This window comes from Rhinolophus sinicus, linkage group LG04, assembly GCF_036562045.2.
Source record: "Rhinolophus sinicus isolate RSC01 linkage group LG04, ASM3656204v1, whole genome shotgun sequence".
Lineage (NCBI taxonomy): Eukaryota > Metazoa > Chordata > Mammalia > Chiroptera > Rhinolophidae > Rhinolophus > Rhinolophus sinicus.
The window spans coordinates 7512183-7522209 of record NC_133754.1 but is presented as its reverse complement, the minus strand read 5'-3'; the positions used below and the strand labels follow the sequence as shown (position 1 = coordinate 7522209).

Genomic DNA, 10027 nt, shown 5'->3' with positions numbered 1-10027 from the left:
CTTTGGGTGATGGGGGTAGAGGAACGTGCAGCCTGGGATGAAAAACCGTTATAGCTCCGTAGTATTTTTCACACCAATTTTATTCTTTCTTTGTACAAGCTATATCCAGGATGGGGGAAAAAAAAACACACAGAAAAAAAACACACCTGAAAACAGAAGCACACACTTCTGAGAGCCCACGGTGAGCTGGCTCCTTCCCTGGGAAGTGTGAGTGATAAGATCCATGAGACCTGATTGCCGAGAACCTGATGTCAGGGGCTGAGAGAGGCGGAAACCCAGGCCCCCTGATGTCTAGTCCAGGGCTCCTTCTCCCTTCCTAATTCTGGAGCAATGTGCACCAGCCGTGACAGTGATTGAGAGCTAAATAGAGGTATTTTAACCTCCTCTCGACCCTGATTTGAACTCATAATGAAACGAAAGGCACCAGCCTCCCTCTGGGAGCCAGAGTCGCTCTCGCCGTGCTCTTCTGGCAGAAGCGCCTCGTTTGGAACGGCTTGGGCTCCCTGGGTTCTTTGTGAAGGCTGGTGCCGATGAGTTTCTATGTTTTGCAATTGTGAAAAATCCTCTGCTCACAGCCTAAGGGAGAGCAAGGCTGTGTGCAGAGTGGGGGCCAAGTAATCAGGCACGGGGCTCACAGGAACCTGCAGCCAGAGAGCCCTGGCCGTCAGCAAGGTCTGCCGAGTAATCAACAGGGCAGTAGACACAATGATTAAAGGGAGACTGTTGAAAATGAAGGAAGACACTGCAAAAGTAAAAAAAGTATGGCTATACTGCACTCCAGAAAAAACATGGACTAAATCCATTTACATCCTCTCGCATTTGAATGAAACCTAAGAGAAAACTCAAGTTCAGTCAGCTCAAAAGATTTCTGGGTCAGCACCTCACCTTCAAGGCAGTCAAATATAGCTATGCTTCCTCCCTAGAAATCTTGCCTTGAACTCCACTATGGAGAGGGCGACTTTCTGATTTGCTTGGGGACAGTCTTAGTTTATACCTATTGTCTCAGGTCTTAATGCTTTTAGCATTTCTTCAGGATTTTTTAAAGCAAAGTATTTATTTATTTATTATTATTATTACTATTATTATTATTGGCATTAAAGTCAGCCAGGATGGGCTCTGGTAGACTTCCAATGTGAGGCTGTAATGTGCCTCTCAGAGTCCCTGTCAGGACTGAAGGGCTTCTGGCAGGAGGCCCCAGCTGCCAGCCCTCATCAGAATTGCTTCAGGTGAAGTGTCATCTCAACCATAGCCACACCCGCTTCCCAAGGTCCCCAACTCAAATGACGGGTTTATGTGGAGGTACAAAGGTGTGGCCTCCTTGCCTAGCTTCCCCATGGGGTTGGCTGGTGGTGAGGCTGCCCCACAGGCCAGCTGCTCCTGCCTAGCTGCCTCCTCTTTCCCCTTCCTGAGCTGCAGATCCCACAAGCACTCTCCAATGAGCCCCTGCATTCTATTCTCCATCCCTGCAGGCCAGAGCCTCTGACAATCATCATTTGGTGCTTTCACTTTCTACATTGGACTTGTCCAGTGGTGAACGAGCCATAAATACCGCGTCCTCACTGTGCTTAGGTCAGAGGATGCCCAGAGATAACCTATCTCGCATTTTCTGGTCTTATCTAGACACAACCTGAGGTAGACAATGCGAGGCCAGATGCCTGTTCAAAGAAGGACATACTGCCCAGCTGAGGGCAGTACAGCGAGCACGAGGTGTGACTGCAAAGGTCCCGCCAGTTGAGGCCAACCCCCTACCAACCACCAGCATGCTCATTTCTCTTCATCTATGCAAATCTTACTCCTCCATCAAGTCCCTCCATTTTCACATGTTCACTGAACCACTATTGGGTGCCAGGCAACGTTCAAGGCCCAGGGAATGCAGCACTGAACATGGCGAGGTCCCTGAGCTCAGAGTTTAATTCAGTAGTCTTCACAAGTCTTTCCCGACCACACCAGGGCTCCCCTTCCTCTGAAATACCACAAACTTTGTGCTTGTGATCATATCACCATCTACACATTCATCGTGGCTAGAAATATAAAATGTCCTAGCTGACTTTTTACTCTCCACCTACAGTTACTTACAAAGTCCTGCTTTTTCATATCCTAAGACTCCAAAGCCCTTCTTTTCTCCCATCTCTACTCAACGCTCTGACTTAGAACTCTCGTCCTGGGTCACCAGGGCTGATGTAACCACCTCTAACGGGTGCTCTGCCTCTGGCCTTGCCTTCCCCAAATCCATCCTCCATGGGATCACTCAGGATTTATTTAAAACAAAAATCTAATCAGGTCCATTCCTTGCTCATAACCCTTCAAGAGCCCATGCTACTTGATATGCACAAAGCCCTCTGTGATCTGCCTGTCATTTCTTGCCTCATTGCTCTGCATGCTTCCTGTCTCATCATTTTACTGGGGTGTGGTGTGTGTGTGTGTGTGTTCCTAAGTCAACTTAGAGTTCTTCCATGGCTGGCTTTTATATCTTTCTGGTCTCCATGTTCTAGCACAGAGCCTGGCGTGGACTAGCTCCTTAATGAATTCTAAACTGAACTGGGTTTCTGCTATTGCTTTGTGTTCATATACATCTTTAATCTTAAGCTTTCATGTGCCTGAGTCTTGCTCCTTCAGCCTGACAGGGCATTTCTTTGGGTAGTCGTTAGGGCTGTTTACAAACATTCCAGTACTCTTCTTCCTACTGGGAACCCTGTAGAATTGTACTTCCCACTCCCTTTAAAGTTAGGGAGAGCTGTGTGATTTGTCTTGGCCAATGAAATGTGAATAGGAATAACATGTGTCATTTCCTGGAGAAAGCGTTGAATTACCAGAGCAAGATCCTGTCACCATCTGCTCCCCTTGCGAGAGTGAAAACACGAGAGGAAAGGGAGCCTTCCTCAGCCTGGGTCCGTGAGTGACAGAGGCGAGCACAGCCCCTGTTGACCTGTGCTTGAAAAGTGTAGCATAAGCAAGAAACAAATATGACCATCCACTGAGATGTGGGGATTATTTATTGTGGTCACATACCCTTGCAGGTCCCGACCGCTCTGTTCTCTGAGAACAGGCACTGTACCACTGATATTTCTCTCCATGGTGCCATCTTCAAAACTGACTAGAATAAAAACATTGTATTTAAATTTTTATGTCGGACTTTTCCTAATTCATAGTGTCCAATTTCAAATACTCCTCTCTTATCTGTTTCTTCTGTGTCATTACTAAAGCACAATTTCGCTTTCATTTTGGCACCATTATGGTTTTTAAAATACAACAATTAAAATTTCTAATCAGTTCATAATCCAGTGTTGCTCACTCAGATACCATTTTGTGTAGAACAAAATGTCTGCCTTATGATGACAGAACAAATCCCACAGCACAGCTGTAGGCCCTGTTCCTCAGGGAGCCAGACGAGGGACGCTGCAGCTCATGCGTGCAGCCCTTGACAAAGCAAAGGGCTTGGAACAATCAGCTGACCAGGGGACGTGAGTGTTGCAGCACAGGTCTCCCTGCATCCTCTGGCACAATGACACGGCAATAAAGGTAATGGAAGTTTCTTCCATTTGCCTTGATACGCCTTTAAAAAAAATAAAACCCTCACTTTTGAGCGTATAATTCTGGAGGGAAAATAAATCCTCTTTCTATGATCCACTGTAAACTGCATTGTTAAACAATGTAATATTAAAAAAGAAAGAGTTCCAACGCAAAGAGAGGCTCTTCCTGAAAGAAATGACTAATGTACTTACTCTCTCTGTAATCCTTATGGTAACTTGAAAAGCCGATTTTTTTCTTCCCCACGTAAATGTATTATAGACTCTAATCTTATTTCATGCACATGGGCAGAGAGCCAGCTACTGTATGCACTAGTTCACAGAGTTATAAACAAAAACCCCACAGCCTTACTATTTTCTTGCCCCTGTGAACAGTTCTAACACAATGCCTGTTACCTCTTCAGGTGGCCACACCTCCAAAGACACTCTTTCATAAGAAAAGGTCCAACTAACCGTGACCCATCTGTTTAAATCCTGGAAATTAAAATTAAACACATAGGCACTGTCTCAATGGTTATACATTTTCTATACTCAATTTCAAATTTTCAGCTCGAATTATCACAAAACCTTGAATTTTAACTTGAAGTTTTCAGTTTTATAAAGGCCAAGTGTTTTATTTTGGAGGGAATTGTGTCTACATTTAGTATAACTACAATGTAACTTCCTAAAGATACTTTCTGAAAGGTGACCACATCTTCAGCTTAAAAAATCGGCTTGTAGTAGACCTTTCCATGATTTTTTCCCTAACACAATCAATCTAAAGGAAAAACATCCAATGTTGTTTTTCAACTTAAACAAAGTGTTTAGGGACCACAGGGAATATTTCTCTATTGTGAAACACACGTGGGTCCTCAGGTCTCTGCTATGAATGGAATGGGGTCTCCTGCCCTGTATCACTCATAACTGTAGCCGACATTTGAAGGCCTTCAATTTTCTTCGGCTGGAGCACTGGGGTGGGTGGCTGCTTTGCACAGTTTAAAATCTATCAGCATAATACTGAGAAGAAACCACAAAGAAAAAAAATGGATTGGTCCAAATACTCAAATATTTAAAACTACAATATTAAATTAAATAATACTAAATTTAAATGATACATAAAAATTAGAGTATTTGCAGCATATCTTAACACAGAGAGATCTTTTACAATCAGCTATACACACAGAGAGGGACACAAGGTAAATCGGGACTAGTACACCTATGGAAAAAAGGGAGTTAACCTCTCCAAGTGACATTTTTCACCGAGTATATAAGCGAAGATTTAAAAACCACTAGTTGGGGAGAGTATAGAGCAGGGGTGTCCAAACTTTTTTCAACGTTTTTCACCAAGGGCCATATGCGGTAAAATACACAAACAGCTGGGCCACTCACTTGAGGTGAAGTACGTATTGCCTCACCTGGTTTATTTAAGTAAACTACATATATTTTTGGAATTTGCTGTGGGCCAATTAACAATGGATTGCGGGCCGCAGTTTGGACACCCCTGGCATAGAGCATCCTTCTGGTGGTAATTAGTATTGGCGCCAGCTTTGAGGAAAGTAATTCGCCTACATATATCAAAACCCCCATAAATGGGGGTTCCCTTAAACTACCACTTCGAAGTCTAGGTGTGTCCTCATCTGATCATTAGACAGATGTCTGTAAGGATTTTTATTGCAGGGATGTTGAAACACACGCACACAGAAGAACATCTACTAGGACACATACCAAAATGCCAACTCGGATTATCTACCAGGTAAAAACCTAAAAAAATCACTAGTTTTTTCCCCCTTTTTATTACTCATTCTATTCAGATGTCTAAAGTTTCTATAATAAACACCTATTACTTTAGTCACAATTTGTCTTGTTTTTATTTTCTTCTTCAGAAAAAGAACTTTGAAAGCATAAAGATGGTGGGTGGAATGTTGAGATTCCTACCCACCGTTACCCACAAAACAAATTTTATTTTAATCGATTCAACAAGGCAGATTAAATGTGAAAAATGAAACAGTTGCTCCCTCACGCAGCAAAATTCTTACTTCTTTTCTGGTTACTTCCACCTGCACAGAGAATTGTTCAAGGAAGATGGTTACCACCCCATACAAATTCTAGATAAGTTTGGCCATGAAGACCATACCTGCACAATGATTTTTTTTGTTTTAATGAGACCAGGTACCTGAACAAAATATCTTTGTTTGGGAATGCAGGATACAGCAGGTGGTGGAAGAGAAATTGACTCCAACTTTCCCGAGAGCCCCCAAAGTAAGAAAGCGTCCGTGTTCCCTACAACACGTCCTGGTGACACACTGGAAAATGGCAGCAAGCGAGGGGTGCTGAGCCTAGATGCAGAACCCCGACAGCCTTGAGGTGGCCGCACTGGCAGGCCTAGAGAAGCCCTAGCTGCCCGCCACAGCAGTAAACACAGCCGTGTGTGCCCGCAACAGTCACACACGGACACTCAGTTTGGCGCTGTTTCCAACCCTGGCTGAAGGATGTGTTTTCATCGTATTAGGCAATGGCAAGGATTTCAAATGGACCAAACATTTTATATTCGTGTTAACAGCACTAACACAGCTTCAGCTGGCAGAAACGACAGAAACCAAGAATATCTGCATTTAGTTCCTCCAGGGAAACTGGCTGCGAATCATCTGTCCTCAGCTAGGGCCACTCCCACCCAATCCGGCCTTTTCTATACGTCACCCCTGACCAGCTTCTGTGAGCCCCTCCCCCCAGCCTCGGCCCAAGAACCTGAATCCCAGTGTTTCCATGAATACAGAGATATGGCAAGTTCATTTCAACAGAGCCACAAAAGAGCCACAAAATATTTAATGCTGCGAAATATTATTAGTTGTCCAGCCGCAAAAATTATTCATTCCTCCAACCTTCACTCTAAGACCTAATGCATTGTTTCCCCTATATAACATGGGGTACTGGGGGCTGGACCATAAGGCCTGGGGAAACCAATGCTCTTGCACTCGAGGGTCTGCAAACCAGTTCAAGGTTATAAGCGTGGAACTGAAAAGCCTACTGAATTAGCAATAGGAAGTAGGCTGCATGCACTGGAGACAAGTTTCTAAAACACCTACCAACCATATTTGGTGTCTACCTTTGTGTCTAGTTGATTTTTGGAGAGACATTGGCCTTTCGGGAATCCCACTCTGAAAAACCAGAGGAAAAGAATTAGTAAGTCCATCAAGAGCAAAGCCAGATCCCATAGTGATTACAGATATTTGACCTATGTGGACTGCAAAGGAGACTATAAAAATTAGACACCCCCACCAAGAGAGAAAAACTCAGTAGCTATTAATAATAAAAATAAATAAAAGCCAACCATGTATACAAAGGCAATTTAATATTTATTTATATATTTGTTTAAAAGAGTACAAAATATTTTTTTTCTTCTGCTCACATTTATACACTGGATCAAGAAAGTAGGGGTTGAAAATCTAAAAAGATGCTGAAGCTTCCCCAAACCTGACCTGAGAATTAGCTGCTTAGAGAGACAAGCATGCAGCATCTCCGCTCTCACTAACAGGAAAGCATCAAATGATTCCCTCATTTTCTATCTTACTGCCATTGCTGTAATTATACTTCCAATAAAAGAGGCAAAACTAATTAGAAAGATACTGTAACATTTCACTGGCAGTAGAGATTAAATATAAATTCAGTGATCAGCTCCTGCAAACTTGCACGAATAATGACAGGGAGAAGAAACCTGTCCTCCCGGCTGCTCAGCTGAGAGGATAGGCAGCTGAAGTCAAGGCAAGGCACAAAAGCACATTAGAAAGAAAAGCGTCTCACGAGCGTTTTCAAGGTCAGTTGACAAAGGCCAGATGTAAGAAAGTATTTCTCACATATCCTGGAAGAAAAGGAAAACAAAATTACTACAAGCAGCAAAACAAAATGCAAAGCCTTTGTAAGTCCACAATAAGGTTCCTTCAAAGAACACTCTTACTACATCAGGCTTAAGTGACTATTTGTTAATGATTTAAAGTCCCAGTGAAGTGATTGAATTTTCAAGTCCTGTGGCATTTGACTCACAAAATAGTCCCTGTCAACAAAGTAATGGCTTGTTGAGTGACGACGGCTCATCAGCTGTGTTCTTAGAGATAGGCTGACATGGGTCACAAATAATAATGTTCACAAATATTGTCACCCACCTCCACAGTTACAGCAAGGACAGGACTAACACAGTGTGGAGCAGAGCCATTTAAATGGAAATACATGGAGTATAGATGCATTGTATTAGGCAGCAGGAAGGTGACATCTAAGCGGACCCTGAAGAAGAGAGATAGACTAAATGAGTCTGCCCCAAACCATGAGCAAAGGTCAGGAAATATCCACTAAGCCGCCCAGAATGCTGGACCAAGTTACACTCGGAATTCAGACTGCTGTTGTTCTCACATTCTGGAAAACTAAAATCTCAGGTTGTCTCAGAGGTCAAGACAAATGTTTAGCTGCCCTTAAAAAAAAAGGATTTAGAGTTTCTATAGTATCCCAAAGGGTCTCTCCTACTGGTATCAGAGAAAGACCATCTGAATTGATTTTTTCAGTGTTCCCCCTAGGTGCATCGTGAAAACTAACAGACTCTCGAAAACGAAAACACATTTTTAAAAAATACAAAAGCAATTTTAAATCATCAAATAAATATATATTAAATAATATGAGAAGAATGTGATTTAAATTTTAACAGGTTTTAAAATAAAGATCAATCGAATTTGTCCACCCAACTCATATTTTTCAGAGACCTGCTGCTGAAGTTTCTATAACATGTTTTAAGAAACTACTTTTATTTTCCTTGGCTTTCACCTTAGTTTTATCATATCTTCTGCCTTCTCCCTTTCCTTTTGTCTTTGGCTTTTTACTGGTTCCAATATTTCTTCTAAGCCCCATCTGTGAGTTGGGACTTGCTTTCCTCTCTCATTGCTTAGGGGAGCTCAATCATCACCTATCTAAATAAATAACACACTTTTAATATTTTCTATCTACTAACCATTTATTAACTTGTTATTTACAAAACATTCAGGATAAAAGTGTATGGCCTCTTACTTTTGCATGTTGCCCTTTGATGAATAGATGTTTTATTTTAATGTATACTTGCCATTTCTTGTTGGTTTATACTTTGGGTCTTATGAAATCTTCCCTAGCTCAATTTTATAAATAGTCTATTCTAAAATTTAAAAATACTTTCTATTTAAATGGTTTAATCCACCTGGAATTGACTTCTTATGAACAGTGTTAGGAAGGGACTGATTTTCATGTGGGTAAATGTACCCACTTGTCTCAACAATTAGGTAAGTCCATTTTCCCCCAGTGACATGTTCTGCCTTTTGTCATACATCAACATTCTAGAAATGGTGGGGTCTGCCTGTGCCAATTCTATATCATAGTAAATATTTTACTAAGTCCCTACATACACTTCTTTATCTTCAGGAGTGAATTGGCTGTTCTTGGTTCTCTGTTTTGATTAGAGCTTAAGTCAATCTATGGATTATCTGAGAGCTCATCCCTATCCATTACTAAGGTATAACTCTCCATTTACTTATTCCTTAATGTTTTTCTATAAAATTTTACATATTTTAAAAAGGTTTTGTACATTTTTATTAGATCTTTTTATTAGATTGTTTTGTGTATTCCCAATGTGTAGAAACAAAGTTGGTTTGTATATACTGATCTTACATCTACCAACAATGCCGGGTGCTTATTTATTTGAATAATTTGAATACAAATTCTTTTGTATTTTCCAGGTAGATAACTGTATCGTGTGTGATTTATAAACTTTTTTTTCATCCTTATATCTGATTTAAAGGAAATGCTTTTGATACATTTTGTTTATAGGTTTAGGTTTTTGATGTCTTTTTTTTTTTTATAAAGAAATTTCCATTCTATTCCTAGTTTGCTAGAACTTTTACCACAAACAAGTATTAAAAATTATTAAATACTTTCTCTGTATCTATTGAGATAATCATATGGTGTTTGTCCTATAATTTATGAGGTGAATTATCTCAATTTTCTGTTTTATTTTGTTTTTTTAAATTCATTTACAATAAGCCAAGCTTACATTTTGGGATAAATGCAATCTGATAAGGACATATTTTGCCTTTTTAAAATATTCATTATTGACTCTATCAAAATTTTGTGAATTTTTTTGAATCTATGTTTGTAAGATGATCTTTTTCTGGTTCTTTTGTTTGTTTTTTCCTGTATAGTCTTTGTCTAATTTTGATAGAAAGTTACATTCACCTGCTTAATCCTTTTGGGGTACATGTCCTCCTTTTCATTTATCTAAAAAAACTCTCTAGACATTTGGAATCATCTGTTCCAAAAACATTTGGTGGAACTTTTCTGTACTATGTCTAGGCCTGGTTTTTAATTTACGGGGAGATAGTAACAAATCAACCTACATCGTGTTTGTATCATTTTTAATTCCCACCAACAACGTGTAAAACAACCTGTTTCTCCTCAGCCTTGTCAACAAAGTATATTGCCAATCTTCTGTTTTCTGGTTTTTGTTTTGTTTTTTC

The 10027-nt window shown here is 40.6% G+C and overlaps 1 protein-coding gene across 1 annotated transcript in view; it reads right to left on the bottom strand.

The window, feature by feature from the left end:
- Positions 1-6838: 6838 nt before the first annotated feature.
- EPSTI1 (epithelial stromal interaction 1) overlaps positions 6839-10027 on the bottom strand; it is a 72866-nt gene continuing 69677 nt past the window's right edge. The window contains exon 11 of the mRNA XM_019749815.2: positions 6839-7362. Coding sequence (XP_019605374.2) covers positions 7354-7362 — 9 coding nt within the window. The 3' untranslated portion in view covers positions 6839-7353. The remainder of the gene's footprint in view (positions 7363-10027) is intronic.